The sequence below is a fragment of the Onychostoma macrolepis genome, chromosome 17, assembly GCF_012432095.1.
Source record: "Onychostoma macrolepis isolate SWU-2019 chromosome 17, ASM1243209v1, whole genome shotgun sequence".
NCBI lineage: Eukaryota > Metazoa > Chordata > Actinopteri > Cypriniformes > Cyprinidae > Onychostoma > Onychostoma macrolepis.
In genome coordinates this window covers 4,355,796-4,376,042 of record NC_081171.1, presented here as the reverse complement: position 1 = coordinate 4,376,042, position 20,247 = coordinate 4,355,796, and the positions used below count along the sequence as shown (strand labels likewise).

General features: G+C 38.1%; 3 protein-coding genes and 1 pseudogene across 8 annotated transcripts; 3 read left to right on the top strand and 1 right to left on the bottom strand.

Annotated features, from left to right (window-relative positions):
• The window catches only part of LOC131523534 (NACHT, LRR and PYD domains-containing protein 3-like), a 454,982-nt pseudogene that overhangs the window by 330,209 nt on the left and 104,526 nt on the right, over positions 1 to 20,247 (top strand).
• Positions 273 to 4,881, top strand: rmnd1 (required for meiotic nuclear division 1 homolog). Of its 5 annotated transcripts, none has more exons than XM_058749937.1 (13): positions 273 to 420; positions 747 to 855; positions 946 to 1,162; positions 1,234 to 1,342; positions 1,457 to 1,532; positions 1,606 to 1,645; positions 2,225 to 2,325; positions 2,809 to 2,915; positions 3,048 to 3,112; positions 3,271 to 3,347; positions 3,447 to 3,567; positions 4,164 to 4,280; positions 4,473 to 4,881. In XM_058749937.1, exons 2-13 carry the CDS (start codon positions 749 to 751, stop codon positions 4,503 to 4,505), a joined length of 1,170 nt encoding a protein of 389 aa, XP_058605920.1. In that variant the 5' UTR covers positions 273 to 420; positions 747 to 748; the 3' UTR covers positions 4,506 to 4,881. The 5 variants fall into 5 exon arrangements, with proteins under 5 accessions (XP_058605920.1, XP_058605918.1, XP_058605921.1 ...); XM_058749936.1 differs by lacking the exon at positions 273 to 420 and adding an exon at positions 514 to 651; XM_058749935.1 differs by having other exon boundaries at positions 747 to 1,162; positions 4,473 to 4,870.
• Positions 5,141 to 7,959, top strand: zbtb2a (zinc finger and BTB domain containing 2a). Its single transcript, XM_058749933.1, has 3 exons — positions 5,141 to 5,291; positions 6,349 to 6,531; positions 6,619 to 7,959. The coding sequence occupies exons 2-3, from the start codon at positions 6,359 to 6,361 to the stop codon at positions 7,778 to 7,780; spliced, it is 1,335 nt and encodes a 444-aa protein (XP_058605916.1). The 5' UTR covers positions 5,141 to 5,291; positions 6,349 to 6,358; the 3' UTR covers positions 7,781 to 7,959.
• akap12a (A kinase (PRKA) anchor protein 12a) lies at positions 8,116 to 19,984 on the bottom strand. 2 transcript variants are annotated; one of them, XM_058749892.1, is made up of 4 exons: positions 19,604 to 19,984; positions 17,538 to 17,637; positions 9,458 to 16,441; positions 8,116 to 9,374 (listed from the first exon to the last, which is right to left on the bottom strand). In XM_058749892.1, exons 1-3 carry the CDS (start codon positions 19,721 to 19,723, stop codon positions 9,498 to 9,500), a joined length of 7,164 nt encoding a protein of 2,387 aa, XP_058605875.1. In that variant the 5' UTR covers positions 19,724 to 19,984; the 3' UTR covers positions 8,116 to 9,374; positions 9,458 to 9,497. The 2 variants fall into 2 exon arrangements, with proteins under 2 accessions (XP_058605875.1, XP_058605876.1); XM_058749893.1 differs by lacking the exon at positions 19,604 to 19,984 and adding an exon at positions 19,473 to 19,590.

The following is a 20,247-nucleotide window of genomic DNA, read 5'->3' as shown; positions in this document are numbered from 1 at the left end:
TTTAACTTTTTTTAACAATTAAAACATGATGATAGATAGATAGATAGATAGATAGATAGATAGACAGATAGATAGATAGATAGATAGATAGATTTGAAGCAATTATCTCGATTTCTTATTATTATCATTTTTTAAGAGAACAAACGCAACAAACTTAGATTTACATCTGCTTTTACACAAAATTTACCAAATAAAACAATAAGGTTCAAAATAAAATTTCGAATAAGTCTGTAGGGGCGGAGCGACTTTTACGTTCAATGGGACGTCACCAAAATACAGGAAGTGCCCGGATTGTTCGTGCAGTTCGAACTGTCAAATAAACTTTATGTGAATGTTTGAGAATGTTGCAACATTTGTATCTACAGTGTAACACTTTCTGTCACCTAACGTTCTAATATTTGGCGGGACGGGACGCGGCAGGTACGCTAAATGTTAAAGAGAATGAATTACTGTGAATTATTAGAATCAAATGTAACAGTTCGCGTTTACAGTAGAGTACAAAACAGTTTATTGTGTGTCTGCTTCATGTCAGCTGATCAGAATGAAGCTTCAATTGCATTTGCTTCAAATGACCTTTATCATTAATTGTGAGGAAGGTTATACGTAATTACATATGACCAATGCAGTGTGTAGACATGCTTGTCATTCAAGGTCAGTTAAAATAAAGGCCTCTTGGCCACTACATGCATGCTGATGTAGACATAATTTGACACTGTTTTGATGCTGAAACTGTTTGATTCATACAGGCATGTCTCTCAAGACTTTATGGAGGTTACATCAGCCTTTGAAAAGGACACAAGCCTGTGGATTTGCTCTCAGGACACTACAAGGATTAAACAGTTTCACCGCCAACAGGTTAAACTGCACAACACTGGCATCCAGTGCATGTACACAAAGCCTTTTCAAAGACTGGAGGAATTGTGACACCACTTTACATCACCATAGATGCTTATTGCAGAGAGGAGTGTGTCAGAGACCACATTTTGAAATGTTGACTCCTTTCAATTTAAAATCCAAAACATGGAGTTTACAAATGAGATTGCAATCCACAACAACCACCACAAAGTCAGTGCTGAAACAAGGAGTCATACCCGGAAAAAGGACTTTTAAGGGACCAAGGACCAAACAGCCTTCACGAACCAATCAGCCTAGTCTGGACGAGGTGTGTGATGATTTTTAAATGTTAAAATCATCTATGGCATATATAATTATGTATCTAACTACATTTTCCAGGACATGATGCAGTCCATCGCATACGCAACTGCAGATCAGTACCATTTACCAACACTCTGTCACGACCTCATCGCTCATGGCTTCGCTGAAATTAAAGAATTTCCCAGAGGTTAGTTCATCTACATCACTTTTTAATGTTTTTGACCATACACAGAAAAGAATGCATTCCATTCTTGTTTGAAGGATACACATATTTTCATTAAATACATCTTGTGGGTTTCAGATGCTTCTAATGTTTTGGTGATGGGAACAGAGAATGCTGCAAAACCTTACGATAGTGGCACAATATTCATCTTCAGGTATGCTGAGTGATGTTTTGTTATTTGAATTTCTGGGGTTTGATTTCTTTTGTTTGTTTTGTTTACCATACAGAGAAGGCTCTGTGGTGTTCTGGAATGTTGAAGAAAAAACTGTGAGTAGTAGTTCTGTTTTATTCATAACATAACATTTAGAATTAAGATTTGTTTTTGAAGGAAGACATTTATGCTCACCAGGGATGCATTTATTTGCTGTTTACAGTATAAACAGCAATATTGTGAAATATTATAAATATATTTTAAAATGTAATTTTCTTCCTGTGATGCAAAGCTGAATTTTTAGCATCCTTACTCCAGTCTCCAGTCCAGTGTCACATGATCCTTCAGAAATCATTCTAATATGTTGATGTGGTGCTCAAGAAATTTCTTCTTATTATTGTCAATGTTGAAAACAGTGTAGAAAAGAAGAATGCTTAAATAAATGCTTCTTGAAGTCAGGAAGTCGGCATATTAAAATAATTTCTGAAGAATCATGTGACACTGAAGACTGGAGAAATGATGCTGAAAATTCAGCTTTGCATCACAGGAATAAATTACATTTTAAAATATAGTCAAAAACAAGTTGTAGTAATATTACACAGTATTACTGTTTGTACTGTCTTTTTGATCAAATAAATGCAACCTTGGTGAGCCAACCTTGATGCATACTCAGTTAAACTCATGTTTATACTCAGGTAAAGACAGTGATGAGGATACTGGAACAGCATGAAATTCAACCCTATGAAGTTGCCCTAGTCCACTGGGAAAATGAAGAGATCAGTTATACAGTAGGAGAGTGAGTAACAAATCCTTCATTTCTTAAAGGGTTACTCCACCCCAAAATGAAAATTGTCATAAATCACTTACCCCCATGTCGTTCCAAACCCGTAAAAGCTTCGTTCGTCTTCGGAACACAATTTAAGAAATTTTGGATGAAAACTGGGAGATTTGTGACTGTCCCACTGACTGCCAAGTAATTAACACTGACAATGCCCAGAAAAGTATGAAAGACATCATCAAAATAGTCCATCTGCCATCAGTGGTTCAATCCGAATTTAATGAAGCGTCGAGAACACTTTTTCTGCGCAAAGAAAACAAATTTCTTAAATTGTGTTCCGAAGACGAACAAAGCTTTTACGGGTTTGGAACGACATGGGGGTAAGTGATTTATGACAATTTTCATTTTGGGGTGGAGTAACCCTTTAATGCAACATATATTAAATCATATAATACCTACTGAAAGTTTCATATTTTCTTTTTAATTTATGTGTTGGTTTAGGGGGATTTCAAAGCTCCATCGTGGAATTTTCTTGTTTAACGAGGAGCTGGATTATGATCAGGTTGTTCTGGAGAAGTTTGCATTTTCCAATGCGTTATCTCTGTCAGGTGGGATATGTTTGCATTTTCACACATTTTTTTTTTTTAAATAAATTATTAAGACATTGAAAACATTGATTAATTATATTTTTATGTGTGCATTTTTGCATTGATATTTGTATATACCTTGCATGATTTTAGTAAAACTAGCAATATGGGAGGTCTCGCTCGACAACTTTGTTGAGTCCATCCAGCCAATTCCTGAGGTAGATCCACTTATGTACTCTTTCATAGGTAATACCAGCATTTGCTGCTTTTTGCAAGTTAAAATAGTTTTGTATATTAAATGGCATGGTTATTCTAAAAATGCAAAATATACCTCAGTGTAAAATGAGGTAATTTTAGCCATAAACCTTTTTAACAGATGCTAAAGTCTGGACAAAGAGTGAAACTGTCCAGGGCTGAAGTTATGCAGAAGATAGGGGAGCTCTTCTCCCTGAGGTCAGGCTGATTCTGTATCATTTATCTGGTTTATTTTGTATGAGATGACCTGCTGCTCTGTTTAATTTTAATTATTACAATCTTTTTAACCTTTTACAGGCACTGCATAAATCTCAGCTCTGACTTACTTATCACACCTGATTTCTACTGGGACAGAGAAGATCTTGAGCAGCTCTATGACAAGACCTGTCAGTTCCTCAATATTAACCGAAGAGTTAAGGTTAGTGAAAGTACTTGCAAAAATTGTTTTGCATCTACCTTAAAGGAAAAGTTCACCTAAAAATGAAAATGAGCTTAACATTTACTCACCTTCAGACCATCCAAGATCTAGATTAGTTTGTTTCTTCATTTGGAGAAATGTAGCATTCCATCATTTGCTCACCAGTGGATCCACTGCAGTGAATGGGTGCCGTCAGAATGAGAGTCCAAACAGCTGATATCACAATAATCCACAAGTAATCCACGCCACTCCAGTCCATCAATTATCACCTTGTGATGTGAAAAGTTGTGTTTGTAAGACACAAATCTATCATTAACCTGTTTTAACTTTAAACCGCTACACTTCACAAGACTTGTGGATTATTGTGATGTTTTTGTCAGCTGTTTGAACTCTCATTCTGATGGCACCCATTCACTGCAGGGAATCCATTGGTGAGCAAGTAATGTCATGCTAAATTTCTACATCTTTCATCTACATCTTGGATGACCTAAGGGTGCGTAAACTTTAAGCAAATTAAAATTTTTGGGTAATTTAAGGGACATATAAATATCCTGATAAAATGTTGCTTTGATCCTAACTCACTGTTTCTTTTCTAGGTTGTGAACGAGAAGTTACAACACTGCACTGAACTAACAGACCTGATGAGGAATCACCTCAGTGAGAAACACAGTCTCAGACTGGAGTGGATGATCGTCATACTGATTACTATTGAGGTTAGTAAACACTGATATCCACTTTAAGCAGACACCAGTTCAATAGACAATAAATAATATTCAGCCGTACTGTCAAAAACTGTTGAAATGTCTACATCATATCATGTATTTATGTCCTCCAAATTTGATTTAAAGTACACATTTTGCAAATGCAATGCAAAACTTATATATATTATTTTCTTTCATCTATAGGTGATGTTTGAACTTGCTCGTGTAATCATCTGAGGACCCACAGATACAGTCTTACAATGGCATACAGTGACTTTTTGTAAACCAGCCAATCATTTTGTTTTCTGTAGATGAAGTTCTCATTGATAAATCATCTTATCGTTTGCTATTCTTTATGTGACACTGACCTGAAATAAAGTTTTTTAGAAGTATCGGGTAAATAGTGGCTCATTTTGTTTCTGTTTTGCCTCCTTTTCATAAAGTTGTGGGATAGAAATCACTGTTGATTCTGTAAAATCCAGATTAAGCAGATGGCTGTGTTTTGGAACTTCTGAATGAGCTTGAGTAATATAAAACCGCTCCAAACTCTTCACATGCTGCCTTGTTGCCAATGGCATTGAACTTGGTTTTGCAATTGTGTTGTGCTTACATAGCCTCTGATAATCCTAAAATTTCTCAACATAATTTTTTTTTTTTTTACTTTACAAGCTGTGACAAACTGTCTCTGTTTTTTGGAACAAATATACAATTTTAAGCTTAAGTAACATTTTACACTTTTATTCATCATTTCACTAGTTATTAAAAATGATGCTCAAATGAATCTGCTAACAAATGCAACATGACTTCATGCTGATGTTCTGACTGATTGATAAGCCTCTAGTGATTGACAGCCGTTCGATACGGCGCGCGCTCACATCATGTGATTCAAAGCCTCCGGAAAACAGCAGCGGATCACAGACTGACTGAACGCGTAGCCAACTGCTCGGTGGAGAGCTTTCCTCCGCTTCAGCAAACAAACTAAACTGAATACGGCATTAGAGTTCTGTCGAGAACGAGCAGACGGTAAGTGACGGCTTAAAGGTTTTATTTCAAACAAATGTTTATTACAACGGTTGTCGGCTTGCTTTTAGCCCAGTAACGAAGGGCACTATCGATTACTCACGGATCTTGGCCGAAAATGATTCATATTTTGACCGTTGTCGTCTTGGCATAGCTTTTGCTTATCGGAAGATTAACGGTTTTCGTTTCTCTGTTCATCTGTGTGATTTGATTTTCTTTCGCTCGTTTAAAGTGTAATGTTATTTTATCTGGTTCATTGCGTGAGCGCGTGTTTCCTATTTGTCCGCGGAAACTTTTGTACTCGGAATTCACCAGCATGGGCGGGGCTTCAGTACACACACGTACACGTACACGTACGTACGTAGTTGCCCTCTAAACTTTTTAGACACCGAAACCACACTTCTGCCAATTTGATGTGAAATAGGACATTATTTAGATTTTTGCAAGACATTATGCAAGTGAGGAATGTTATCACGAGTTTGTACTGTAGGCCTATTTGTTATAAGTAATCAAATTAATATACAAAAAATGGCCACAAATATGATTCAGAATATGTTTACATCAATTTTAGCCACTTTTTTATTTATTTTTTAAATATATTTTAAACATTTTTATCTTTCAAAACCGTTTAAACATGTGTTTTGTCCTCCATATTTCAGTCCAAGAAAATACATTCACATGTCACATTTGAGGGGGAAAAAAACTTTATTTGTTGTAAAAGTGCAATATAACAATATATAAATAGTTACCACATATGTTCATCCTCAATGTAGCCTACTGTAAGATTTAATTTATTTTTTTTTTGCCCGTGAAATACATTTTAAAATTTCCAATTCGAGTTTCTGTTTCCAGCATATATATTGAATGCATTTAAAATATATATTGGCCAGAATTTATTTATTTATTTAGCCATATGGTCAAGAACACTGACACACAGGCTATAGATGTTATTTAATAAATGGAATTTTGGTGACCGAAATGCATATTTAATGAGGTGCAAGATAAATTGACTGAACCTACTGAAAACCTTACGAATATTTTAATTTGTGTGTGTGTTTAGGTGGCAAAAAATGGACTTGGCCCATCATGGTCTTGTTCTTCTTAAGCGCCTCAATGCTCAGAGAGAGTTTGGTTTCCTCTGTGACTGTACTGTGGCCATCGGGGATGTTCTTTTCAAAGCCCACAAAGCCGTTCTTGCAGCATTCTCAAACTACTTCCGTATGCTGTTCATCCATCAAGACAGGTACTAAAAACGTGATTGCAAAAAAGTTCTTTGTTCACATTTGCAGTACTTTATTATTAAATGGTTCTTTATGCTTCTCTTTTGCAGTAACTATGTTCGACTGAGGCCTTCAGACATACAAGCAGATATCTTCAGCTACCTGCTTAACTTAATGTACACTGGAAAATTCACCACACAACCCATTGACCCTCTTCGCCTTGAGCAGGGTGTAAAATTCCTGCATGCCTACCCTTTATTACAGGAGGCAAGTCTTCTTATAAACCCTGAGTCCCAGTATGTACCTTTAACAAACTCGCTTTATGGAATACAGATACCTGATCAGACATACAGCCGGCCTGAAAGAAATACAGCATGCAAGGATGGCATTTATGCTAAAAATTCAGAAAACGTTAGCCGAGAATTTTTGGAAATTTCTGATATGGATTACAGGTCTCCACAACCTGTCGGCATAGAGTCACCCACACAAAACCCGGCAGCCACGATGGTCCAACACCTCACATATGGCATAATGAGAAAGAGTGCTTTCTCCAGAAAGCATTACGCCTGTAATTATTGTGGAATCCGTTTTAACCAGAGGTGCAAGTTGAAGGAACATCTCCTTGTCCACACCAACCAAGCAGCTGAGCCACAGGTGTTGTCTATGCAAAATGGTCACACTATTGAGCTTGAAGGTCAGGAAATGGAGGAGGACCATTTGCATGCTGACAGTGATGTTATTAGTGATACCGATCAACAGGCATGGATGGAAGACACCCCGCCGCCCTCTGAAATTGCTGATATAGACAACCTGGAGGGCACCGAGATGGGTCGTGAAATGAAACGCCGAAAATTTGAGTGTCCGACCTGTGCTCGAAAGTTTATTCAGAAAAGTCATTGGCGTGAGCACATGTACATTCACACTGGAAAGCCATATAAGTGCAGTGCTTGCGGAAAGACCTTCTGCAGAGCCAATCAAGCTGCTCGACACGTTTGTTTGAGTCAGGACACAGACTCGTACATTACGGTCAACAAACAGAGTTTGGTTCTGTGTGGTGGAGAAGACAACAGTCAAGTGGAAGCTCTCTTTCAGTCTTCTGAAAGACCTTATAAATGTAGCATGTGTGCAGCACCTTTTGCAAGTCCTTCTGAGGTTCCCAAACATCAGTGTTTGACTGAGAGTGACGCTGTACCATTGGCAGAAAATTCACTGGGGGAAAATCAAAATATGGACTTGGAGACAACTACCCCTGAAGTAACCATTCCTTCTTGAAATGTCATGCTAAAGCAGTATTAGCTTATTGCCAGTATTTAACCATTTGTATGTTTGTGTTATGAACTGAGATAAGTATTTTTTAAATATCCACTGCATTATTTCATGTCTTTTTTTCAATTAAAAGGTCATTTGTGAATTTGTTTGAAACTAATAAAATGCCAAAACTCAATGTTTCCAATCAGAACACTTCTGAGTTACCTCATTAAGTAATTCTACAATGCAAGTAGAAAATAAACCAGCATATTATGAGGCTGTCTTTCATCCATTCGCCAAAAGAAATAAACACTGTTCTAGTATGCTGTATATCAACTTTTCATAAATCACAAGTCAAAAATTGGTAAAGTTTCTTTTATTTAAATAAAACTTAAAATTATAATTTGTATTAAACCATACATTTGTCGCAAAATCCAGGAACAATACTACACTCTTGTATTTAGTTGATTGTTAATATTGAAATTTCTTTAAAGATGCATAGTCTGTATAATCAAACAGTCTGTACATGTGGTTTCGAGCGCTTCTAAGCAATATATTAGAATAATTTAAAAATTTGTTTTCAGTATTGTAATGGCTTATTGTATCAGGCCAGACGCAAACCTCTGTAATGCAGGCAAGGCAGGTTGTATAATATTAACAAAAACGCTCAACTTTATGCAGTACAGAGTGTTTTGATACTCATTCCTCATTTGATACTCATGGAACATTTATTTATGTTAAGTGCTTCTCTGGGGAAAAAAAACATACATGGGGAAAAGTCAGTAGTTGCAACATCAGTTTGCATGCTTTATGCCAAAAATATAGTCACAAATATTTTCTGAAATTGGGTGTTTCTGTGAATTAAAATGGTAAATTAAAAAATATATATATTCATAACAATGACATGGCAACAAAAATAAATCACGAGTTTTTGACTGTTATTTGTAAAACAAATTAAACAATTTGTAATTTTCAGTCTAAATCTCTCTGACAGAGTATGATTGTAATGTGCTCATTACAGCTTTGGTAATTAAGTGTACATCATATTTAGAGTATAAAATAAATTTATCCTAGATGCAAATCAAGAGGTATATGATGGTTCAAAACAAAATTACCTTTGATTTAGTAAATATCTTTAAATACCAGGAATTGCACATTCTTCAACAATGACAATCATTTTCTTATGCTAAATATGCCAAACGGTCAGGATATGCATGTGTACAAATGTTTTTTTTTAGTTTTTTTTTAGATATGTAATACAACATGATATAATGCGACATAAGCTTATGCTAATGTCTGAGTTAGGATAAAAAAAATTCATACATTGACAAATACTCTCAGTAAAAATATGACAAAATAGCTGCTTTTGAAGGGTTTTATATGTTGAAATATTTTCTGCATCAAAGTAAAATGTAAAAATGTAGTTTATGATCAAAAAACAGCCTGTCCACTGAATAACTACTGTTTTTGGTTTCACTTTTGCTTAATGGAAATTTAATGATGCAATTTTACTTCTCAGTGGTTTGGTCATTTCTTTGTTATCAGAAATGTGAATCCCAGCTGATTTTGTGCTGTGCCAGGTGTAAAATGTTTTGAATTTTCCTGGTTAAACTTGCACCTGAAATTACAGAATCAGTTATGAATTTTAAAAAATCATCAGAAATGACTGATAACTGAGTGGAATATAATAAAATCACTTACCAACTCATTTAAATCTTTCATCTGGTTTAGCTCGCCACTATCAAATTGCAGCATCAGATGTTTGTTTAGCAGCAGTATCTTGGGGTGCACCCTCTGTGTGTGTCACCTGACACAGGGAATCTCCAATATTATCTACAGCATCCTCCCACACATCCTCCTCTACCTCTGACTGAGGTTCTGTTGAAGTATGCTGCAAGGAAGCCTTCCCATTTTCTTCATCTGATTTACACTCTTCAGTTAAAACTGATATCTTTACCTCTTTCGCAGCCACAAATGGTGGTTCAACATCTTTAGACACAACTGAAGCCTCTGACTTTGCTTCCTTTTTCTCCTGTTCAACTACCTGCAACATTGCTTTCTTTACTTCTGGTGTAGCAACAGGTGGAGCTGTTGCTACTACAACTGCGGCAATAACTGGTGCTATCGTCACAGGGGATAAAGCAGGTGTCTCTGCTGCTGGTGTTTCCTGTCGGGCCTTTTCTAATGAAGTCACAGTGGGTGCCTCCATCCCAGTTACAACTGATGTTGCCTTTACCAAGGGCACGGCTGGTGTCGTCGGTGTCTGTGCTGCCTGCTCTGTAACTGGTGTTTGTACTGCTGGGATCACAGCAGGTGCTTCTGGTACTGAAACTGGTGTCTCTGCCACTGGTGGCTTTACTTCTACTTCTGCAGTCACTGCTTGTAGAACTACTGGAAGTGCAGCCTCTTTTGCAATCACTGAAACCAGAGCTGGTGTCTGTACCACTGGGATCATAACAGGTCTCTCTGCCATTGCAATTGCAGTTGGTGCTTCTGTGGTCGTTTCTAGTACTAGGCTCACAACTGACCTTTCCGCTATTGGAGTCACAATTGGTGTCATCATCACTGGGGTTACAACTGGTGTCTCTGCCACTACAACTGGAGTTGGAGTTTCCACTACTGGGATCATAACAGGTGTTTCTGCTGCTGCAGTCACTGCTGAAACAACTACTGGAGGTGTAGAGTCTGTTACCATCTCTGAAATCTGACTTGGTGTCTGTACCACTGGGGTCACAACTGGTGTCTTAACCACTGCAACTGGAATTGACTTTACAACAGGAGTTTCTACTACTGGGATCACAACAGGTGCCTCTATTGCTGCAGTCACCACTGAAACAACTACTGGAGGTGCAATCTCTGTTACCATCACTGAAACCTGACCTGGCGTCTGTACCACTGGGGTCAAAACTGGTGTTTCAACCACTGCAACTGGAGTTGACTTTACAACAGGAGTTTCTACTACTGGGATCACAACAGGTGCCTCTACTGCTGCAGTCACCACTGAAACAACTACCGGAGGGACAGTCTCTGTTACCATCACTGAAACCTGACCTGGTGTCTGTACCACTGGGGTCACAACTGGTGTCTTATCCACTGCAACTGGAGCTGAATTTACAACAGGAGTTTGTAATACTGGGACCTCAACAGGTGTTTCTACTGCTGCAGTCTCTTCTGAAACAACTACCGGAGGGACAGTCTCTGTTACCATCACTGAAACCTGACCTGGTGTCTGTACCACTTGGGTCACAACTGGTGTCTCAACCACTGCAACTGGAGGTGACTCTACAACAGCAGTTTCTACAGCTGGGATCACAGCTGATGTTTCTGATGCTGCAGTTGCTGCTGGTGTAACTGGATGTGCTGCATCTGTTGTAATTGCTGGAATCTGAGCTGGTGTTTCTACCACTGGTGTCACAAGTGATGTCTCTGCTGGTGAAGTTCCTATTGAAGTTTTTACTTCTGGGATCATAATTGTTTCTGATGCTGTTGGAGTTCCAGCTGATGTAACTACTACAGGAGATACAGCTTCTGCCACTGTCACTGAAATCATAGCTGGTATCTCAGTGTCTGGTGTCTTTGCCACTTCAGCTACAGTTGGTTTTACTGATGTGATGGAGACAATGGGAGTTTCAATTACTTGGCTCACAGGTGTTCCTGCAAATGAGGTCACATCTAGTGTAACCTCTTCTGGAGGTACAGTCTCTTCCACTGAAACAACAGCTGGAGTCTCCACAACAGATGTTACTGTGGCTGGGATCTCTACTACAGGGGACACAACTGTTTTCTCTACCAGAGCTGGAGATGATTTTACTGCTGTGACAGAAAAAACAGGTGTTTCTACAACTGTGCTCACAACTGGTGCTTCTGCTAGTGTAGAAGTCACTGTTCCTGTACTTACCACTGGAGATGCAGCTTCTGTTACTATTACGGAACCAAGATATGATGTTGCTACCACTGGAATCACATTCTGTATCTCTACTACTGGGGCCACAGCAGTCCTCACGATCACTGATTCAACATTTGGTGTTTCGACAGCTGTGTCTTTTACTGGAGGTACATCCTTTGACTCACTGCCTAAAGTTACAAATGGTGTTACTTCATCTAAAGGTGTAGCTGGTGTCACTACTACAGAAATAACAGTGGGAATCTCCACCACTTCTTGTTTGATCACTGTTGGCAACACTGATGTGTCAGTGTCTATGTTTTGATTTTGTGATGTAACAGCAGAATTATGAGTATCAGTTGATTTTGCCATAGATGTTACCACTGGTGTTTCTACTTCAAGTTCTTTAACCACTGAGGTGACAACTGGTGTCTCCACGTCTAGTTCAGTTACTACAGCTGTCTCTACTTTCACTTCTGATACCACTGGAATTTCTACCTTTGGTTCTGTCACTTCAAGCGTCTCAGCCCTGAGTTCACTCACTACTTGGGACTGTATCTCAGAAACAACTTCTGGCATTTTTCCTGTAACTTCAGAGGTCAGCAGTGATTCTTGTGCAGTGGGTGTTATTTCCATTACTGCAGGTATTTCATCTTTAATTTCTGTCTTGTCTACCTGCAACTCATTTGACAGTATCTTTTCTGTTACCTGTTCAAGAGGTTCACATTTTAGACTAGCATTTTCTTCTTCATTCTTCTTTTCACTCATATTACTAACCTCTATTTCTGCAGCAGTATAATTTTGTGCCAGCACTGTGATTGTAGCCACTTCAATCATAGTCGGCCCTGAATCAAACCCTTCTGGTTCTGGTTTGGGAGCAACAGCCATTGTATCTTTTTCTTCTGGAACTGCCGTTTCTTTCATTTCTGATGATGTCATTGCTGGGGACTGGTCACCATCTATTGCTTCACCCTCTTGTTCTGTTGTCTTTGGTAGCTTAGATTTTGCAAGTACCTGTGTTACTGGATCAGACACCATAGGCTTCTCTTTCCCAGATTGTTTTGTTGTGTTCTCGATAATGGCAACCATCTCTAAAACTTTACCAGTCTTAATATTCTCCATTGTCGCTGGTTGTGCATTATCTTTGGGAAGTTCTGGACTTGGTTTGGTGTCTTGACCCCAGTCTTCTGTTTGAGAAACCACAATTACAGGTTTTACATCAACTTCTGGCAATGCTATCTCTAGAGGTTTTAGTATGGCTTCAGAACTAACGTCAGGCTCTTCTGGTGTTTCTGTGTGCTCAGATACATCTTTTGAAAATGCAGGAACAACTGCGTGTTCTCTTATTTTATGAACCATGTCTCCAATTTCACTTCCTGCATCAACAATTATTTCAGGAGATTCATCAGTAGGAGTTTCATTGCTGTCCGTGTTTGTCAGAGTTTGCCCTTCTTTTACTGCATGTTCCACTTCCTCTTTCACAAAAATCCCATCCGTTCTGTCAGTTGCACTGTCTTCCACTTTATCATCCAAATATGTTTCAATGTCTTCTTTATGGAGCTCTTCAGCCTCTTCAACTAATACAGGTTCTGGAAGTGACACCTCCTTGGCTGGCAGCTGTTCTCTGGCTAATGATTCATTTCTAGCTTCTGAAATATTTTCAACCTCAATATTTTTAACAACTTCTGAAGCAACATCATCCCCTGCCTCTTCTTCTACATGTAATTCCTTAATGTCCTGCTGTGCCATTTTTTCATAATCTTTTTCTTCCATTTTCCCACTGATGTCCTCCACAGTCACTGCTGAATCACCTGCTAATAAGACTGCATCTTTTACGTCAACTTGTATTTCACAGGCATCAACATGTATTGATTCAACTGCTTCTAATTGTAAACTCCCTTCTAACTCCAGTGTTTCTGCCTGTATGTGATCTGAAATTCGACTTATAATACTATAAGTCTCTGTGATTTCCAGACACTCCACAGCAGAGGCATTAATTTCTATTTCTTTGACTTCTTTACTTGTGGTAGTACCAGGACTGCTGTCTATATCACCATGTGTCAAATGCTCAACAACTTCAATGGATGCAGGTTGATCATGCTCAGCAACAGACAATTCAACATCTGAAAGCATGAGCTTTTTTTCAGGTTCAGCAGCTACTGGATGTTCATATACAGGTTCCTCTAACACTGAATGCAATGGACACTCTGTTTCAGGACCATGGGTGTAGTCTGACATAACCTTTTCCAGCCCAGCTTCACTTGGCATTGTCTCAATCACTTGTCTGAGTTCAATACCAGTTGTACATTCCTCTCTTTGGTCCTCCATATGAGTCTCTTCTGATTCTCCCACAACAGACTCTGCTACTAATTGAATGACTTGCTCTACACTTAGCTCAGTTTCAATGGCAGATTCCTTTTCACTCGCAATTATTTTCTGATACTCAGTCTTCACTTCCTTAATTTCAGCCTTATAGACCTCATCTGTCCCAAGTCCTGCAATTTCAGTTTCATCTGTAAAGTTATCAGAGACTAATTCAGTTGGGACAGCATCACTTACTTCAGGTATTGCCTCCACTAAGGGTACAGGGAGATGTTCTTCAACAGATTCTATTTCTTGAGATTTTAGGCCTGTACATATTGCCGTTGCCTCAGTTTTCTTATGTGCAACCAAAACCTTTTGTTCCTCTGTTGTGAATGACTGTACAATATAAGGTGAAAATGACACGGCCAGAGATTCTTGGCTTTCATCTTTTGTAGTTACTGACTGAACACTTGGAGTCATGCAGATGGATTGAATAGCTTCCTGTAGGATCACTTCTGATGTTTGTATGCAATATTCAGCTGACACTGGTGTAACATGCCCAGATGACCTGGGTGAATCGGTTAGTTGCGAGACTGCCGAGACCATTTCAGTAGTGTCATCCCCAATAAATTGTTCACTTGATGGTTCTGGGGCAGTGACCGCATCTGCTGTCAACTCCACAATGTCCTCAGCTAAGGTGTCATCCTGTGTTGTCCACTCAGCAGATGATACTGGTGTTTCAATGCTTTCCTCAATGATGCCTTCTTCTGGAATGTCACTCAGTTGCTGATGTTTGCTCACGAAGTCTGTAAGTTCTTCAAAGTCCTCTGATAATCCATGTATGACTGTTGGTACAGTGTTAATTGGAACTTTAGCTGCAATTTTGGGCACCAAGTCATTAGATGTGTCCTGTTCTAACACTGGTGTTGTCATCTCTGGCATCTCATGCTTTATTGTGATTTCAACTCGTTGTTCATGCACCTCCTTCAGACTTTCAGGTTCAATTATTTCATACTCAGACAGAGGAATAATAGCTGGGGTTTCATCATCTTCATCACCTGTTTCATGATCCTTTGCAGCCTCATCTGAGGATGTTGGGTCTTTCTTTGCATCTGATATTCTCTTTTTATGCCCTGGAATAAGTTTCTTCATAGAAAATAGTTCGTCTTTGTTCATCTCACTGTCTGAAGGTATCTGCTCAGGGGTACTACTTTCTCCAGTTCTGACCTTTCTCTTCGGGGTGACCATTTTTTTAAACGTTTTCCATGTGGATCCCATCTCTCCCTCTGCAGAACTTCCAGTTTGTTCATTAGATGATGTGAGATGATCATAATCACCCTCAATGGAACTTCCCAATGGAGAGTCAGTTGTTTTCTCATATTCCTCTCCTTTGTCTGGCGTTTCATCCTCATTTGTTTTTCTAGCTTTTTTTTTAGCAGAGCCACCACAAATCAGTGCCTCCCAGGAAACGGTGGTGTCAGATTTCTTTTTGGACTCTTGAGGGCTTACATCAGCCACCAGCTCCTCTTCAGCAGGTTTTGGTTCCCCAACCACTGGTTCCTCCACTTTTGCGAGCTCTGTCAATTCCGAGGATGGCTTCGGCTGTTCAGAGACTTGTTCCTCTGCCTCAATCACCTTTTCTGCAGCTTTACTTTCTCTCTGCCTTCTTGTGGAAAATTTCCTGAAAAGTCTTTTAAGTGGACTTCCTTGTACCTTATCTTTCTCTAGAGAATTCTGAAGCTCTCCTTCAGGTAACAACTTGTCATTGTCTTTCTCCTGTGAATATTTTTCTTCCTCTGATGTAATATAAGGGATATCAAGGCACATACATTTACTGTCCTCTTTTTCAGCCTCTTCTACACCCATTCTCTCAATTCTTTTGAGTTCCTCTTCCTTACTCTCTTTTTGCATTTCCTCTTCTTTCTTTTTCTTTCTTAAACTGGCAAAGATTCCTTGTGTAAAGAATTGCTTGATTGGTGACATCGGTTCCTCCGGCTCAGGACTTGCTTCTTTTGCCAGTTCTTTCTCAGGTGTGTCCTCCACTTGATGTTCCACTACCTTTATGTCCTGATCCAGCTCTTTTTCATTGTCTGTTTGTTGAGAGGGTTCAGCTGCATCAGGCTGGGAAGACGCCTCACTTTTTTGAGTTTCGTCAGGTGTGCTTTCATTTGCTGCCACTGCACTGTTCTCCTGGGTGTCACTGGAGTCCTCTGAGGGACTTGTGACTTTTTCTTCTTGTTCATCTGATTCAGTCTTTTCACATGTGTCTTTTTTTAGGGTAAACTTAAATCCAACAAATCTGAAGATTCTTTTGAAGCCAACTTCATCGATATCATTCACTTGGTTGTCCTCCACAGTTTCTTCCTTCACAGTCACACTATCTGCATTAACCATCTCTGTGCTCTCATTCTTCGTGACTGGTTGAAGAGCATCCATTTCCTGGAGGTCTTCAATTGTTTCTGTGCCATCTTCTTTCAGAGTAACAAACCCTGAGCCAACTGACAAAAAATAAATAAATAAATAATGATGAAAAGTACGATGGCGTTTTAGTGCCACGTTAAAAATTTGTAAAAAATCTAAGATTACGAGATGGCCCGGATTGGGAGCACCGGGAGATATTCCAAATCTCAGTTTTCAAATTCTGTCAGTTTTATAACGAAATACAAATTATAAATGTGTTTTTGCTCTTTATTTCAAGTTTATAACAAGATATAAAGTGAAGGAACATCATAAGGCATGAAAAAAAAAACAGTTTAGCCTAATTTATGATGAAAATAATGTCTCGTCGTTCGTTATTGTAATCGGAAAGATGATTGACTCACATGCCGCTTGACAAACACATTATTGCAATATAGCCTACATATTGTTTGTATTTCACTATACAACTGACAGATTTTGAAAACTGATTTGGAATATCTCCCGGTGCTCCCAATCCGGGCTATTTGCATGTGCAAAAGGCTAGAATAGCCTATCTAGAGCTTTCCTGTAGCTCAAATAGTAGAGCATGGTGTTAGCAATGCCAAGATCATGGGTTCGATTCCCAGGGAAAGCAAGAGCTGATAAAAATGTAAAAACTGTAACTTGAATGCAATGTAAGTCGCTTTGGGTAAAAGCGTCTGCTAAATGTAAATCTCAAAATATTATAACTATAATCTTTATTCTCTAAACATTTCGACTTTATTATTAAAACATTTCGACTTTAATCTCAAAACATTTCGACTTTTTTCTAGAAACATTTAGACTTTATTCTCGTAATATTTTTTCGTTATTCTCATAATATTTAAACTTTATTCTCGAAACATTTCGACTTTATTCTCTAAATATTTCCACTTTATTCTCGTAATGTTTCAACTTTATTCTCGTAATTTTGACTTTATTCTTGAAATATTACAAGAATATTTCAATATTTCTTGTAATTTTAGATTTTTTTAATTTTTAACGTGGCACTAAAACGCTGTCGTAGAAAAGTGTCAAGGTAAGTGTATACTCATAAAATATTTGATATTTACTACTTTATAAAAGTGCTGTTCTCATTTCATTTGGAAACAATATGGGAAACAATGAAATTATTAGCAATAATATAGTTTTACATACCATCTGCAAGTACTCGCTCCTCAAAGTTGCCATTTAATTCATCTGCATGGTTCCTTGTCTTTACATTCAAACTGGAGATCTGCCCGTTTTTCTGTAATAACTGTTTGGAAAAGAGAGGACAGATTAAGGAGTGGTTAACAAAGTAAATTATACTTTATAAATTATTTATCATTACATCCCTGTAGCTCTTAACTATACATATTACCTATATGCTATTGGCAACAATCTCAGTGAGTTTGTCATATTATAGTTTGTCTCGTGTACGTACAGCACTGCTCACTCAGGCCAAAGAAACTACGGAAAACTACAACAACGAAGTTTGATTCAAGTTAAGAAATTCCCCAAACATTTTTACAAAAGTTATCACAATACCACATTTTTTGAATGTTAAGTGCCTAACCACAATGTAGTTTGAAGGAGATGACCCTTGGGATAACTAACAAAACAAAATAAATGAACACAATTATGGAACCTGAGCATCACATACTGTAGCTCTCCTTTGACTAAAAGCCATCTCACAGACTTCCTGTTAAACCATGGCTGACCTCATCATGTTTTACATGGAAAATCGATGCATCCAGTGCAGTAAGGGAGAATTCCATCAATCCTTTGGGAATGAGAGCACTACAAGTATCCCTCCATTAATGTTCACACATTAGTACAAAAAAAAAAAACTGACAAGCCCAAAAATTAAAAGGAGATGGAATTGTGATATGTAATAAACCATCTTTTCAAAAACCGAAAAGAAATTGCATTTTAAAATTCTTGAACTACACATTTAATCCAATAAAAAATTCAGATGAATAAGCAAACAAACATCAAAGGACAAACCAGAAATTCAACCCACATGACAAGAAGCAGTTTAGTAGTGATGAAACGCTTTTAAATCTAATTTAAGTTTAGAGTCAAGTAAAAAAGATGCCATGTTATTTTCCAGCCAATGAGGATGCATCCATTATCAGTGTTATTAAATTTATTCTGTCTGCAGTATTAACAGAAATACTTGGCAGATGACTTGTGATTTCATCCAAATATGTGGACTTCTGCAGTTCTCAAGCCACAAGACTACAGTGATCAATTAAAAGCAATTTTTTTATATATAAAATTAATGCAAATCAAATAATGTGCTCTCTTATTAAACTAAACTATCTAATCTGAACTAGAACCAAAGCATATTTTGTTCATACAGCGAATTTAGGCCAAACACCTATAAATAGGACAAAGTCATCTAATCATCTTTCTTTTGACTCCCATTACTGCAGTTAAATAGCTGAAAATGATATTCAGGATATTGCATTATGGACATTCTTGATATATGTTCTACACCAATCAAAACACACTTTCGTCCTAATGTAACTATGACCTTTCTTCTTACAGCTACATTCTGATAAGATGCCTCCTCATATATGAAAGAAAAATCACAAATAAGATCTCTTTTATCAGTTGTTTCTACTAAAAAAAGTAATGAACCGCTAAAAATAAACACATGAGTTGTAATTAAAACAGCAGGTTTGAAAACAAAATACTATTTCAGTCTTTCTACTTCAAAATGTCATGTTTAATCCAATGTGTTACTTGCTATTTCTGTGTATATTATTTAAGACATTGCCTTGATGCAATTTCTGAGTGAAAATTGTTTCAAAGTAAAAGTTAAGTATATTGCTTTAGTCTGTTGTATCTGAACATTTTATCCTGTAAAGACTCTACTTTTTCACAACTGTCCTCAGATTTGCCAAAGCACCAAAGTCCACACTATTTTATCAATCTATTTACTCTGTAAGCAATTGTCTAATTTACTTATCCTAAAGAGAAACACCTGATAGATAAACAAAACTCAGAAATCCCTTCTCCTCAGCTAAAAAGAGCCACCTCTAAACAATAAATCGTCCCTGTCTACACAACATTTTGAGCATCATATGTTATGTTCTGCATTACCTCAAAAATGCCGTAACGGAGGCAGCACACTATGTTTTGAGTTACAGCCTGTGTCTTTAGATTCAGAGCTCGTGTCTTTGAAACTTTGTGAGGCATTTCTCTGCAGCAGGAGGCTGGTTCATGCATTCTACCTTGTCATCAGCAGCACTGCCGTCATCCTGAGCATCGCTCGCCGCTGCAGTGAGCTCCTCCGCCGCTGCGTCCTCCTCACATCTGCTGTCCCGTTGCGCGGATGATGCCGTAGCTCCCATTTCACAATCCTTCTCTCGTTCTCTTCGGCTTCTTCCCTTTCACCCGATGTAACTGCAAAGCGAAATGGGGAATAACCGAATATGAGTGCTGAGCGGTGGTCGGGCTCAGAAGTGATGCAGTTTGGCTCGATGCAAACTCTTTTAGGACACATCCTTCCTGCATCACATGAACACACTGGCACGCCTCGACGAATCAATGGGAGAGAGAACGAGAGTCCTGGGATGACCGAGGGACAACCTCTACAATGGACGTTTTTATCCCATGATTATGCTTCTTTATCCATCGCATGTGTTTATGTACAGGCCAATGATTGCATTAAGGCACTCAAAATAGCTCCTATTGTGTGTGGAATAACTATAATTGTTTTTTGTTGTTGTTGTTTTTAGGCAAACGTTAATTTCAAAGTTGTAAAAATGAAGTACAGATCTTCTCATGGAACTATGAGGGAAAGCACTTAATTGTACTCCAAACCAATGTATTTTGTGACATAATTTAAAGCAATTAAACTGTCAAATTATTTAAT

Excerpts from the sequence above, each read along its gene's own strand:
- zbtb2a (XM_058749933.1), top strand. The coding sequence starts at position 6,359 with ATGGACTTGGCCCATCATGGTCTTGTTCTTCTTAAGCGCCTCAATGCT. Across the intron at positions 6,532-6,618 it reads CTGTTCATCCATCAAGACAG|TAACTATGTTCGACTGAGGC; the intron begins GTACTAAAAACG and ends TCTCTTTTGCAG.
- rmnd1 (XM_058749934.1), top strand. The coding sequence starts at position 621 with ATGCAGTGTGTAGACATGCTTGTCATTCAAG. Across the intron at positions 1,533-1,605 it reads GGCACAATATTCATCTTCAG|AGAAGGCTCTGTGGTGTTCT; the intron begins GTATGCTGAGTG and ends TTTACCATACAG. Across the intron at positions 3,348-3,446 it reads GGGGAGCTCTTCTCCCTGAG|GCACTGCATAAATCTCAGCT; the intron begins GTCAGGCTGATT and ends AACCTTTTACAG.
- akap12a (XM_058749892.1), bottom strand. The coding sequence starts at position 19,723 with ATGGGAGCTACGGCATCATCCGCGCAACGGGACAGCAGATGTGAGGAG. Across the intron at positions 17,638-19,603 it reads GCAGTGCTGCTGATGACAAG|TTATTACAGAAAAACGGGCA; the intron begins GTAGAATGCATG and ends TTTTCCAAACAG. Across the intron at positions 16,442-17,537 it reads GGAGCGAGTACTTGCAGATG|TTGGCTCAGGGTTTGTTACT; the intron begins GTATGTAAAACT and ends ATTTTTTGTCAG.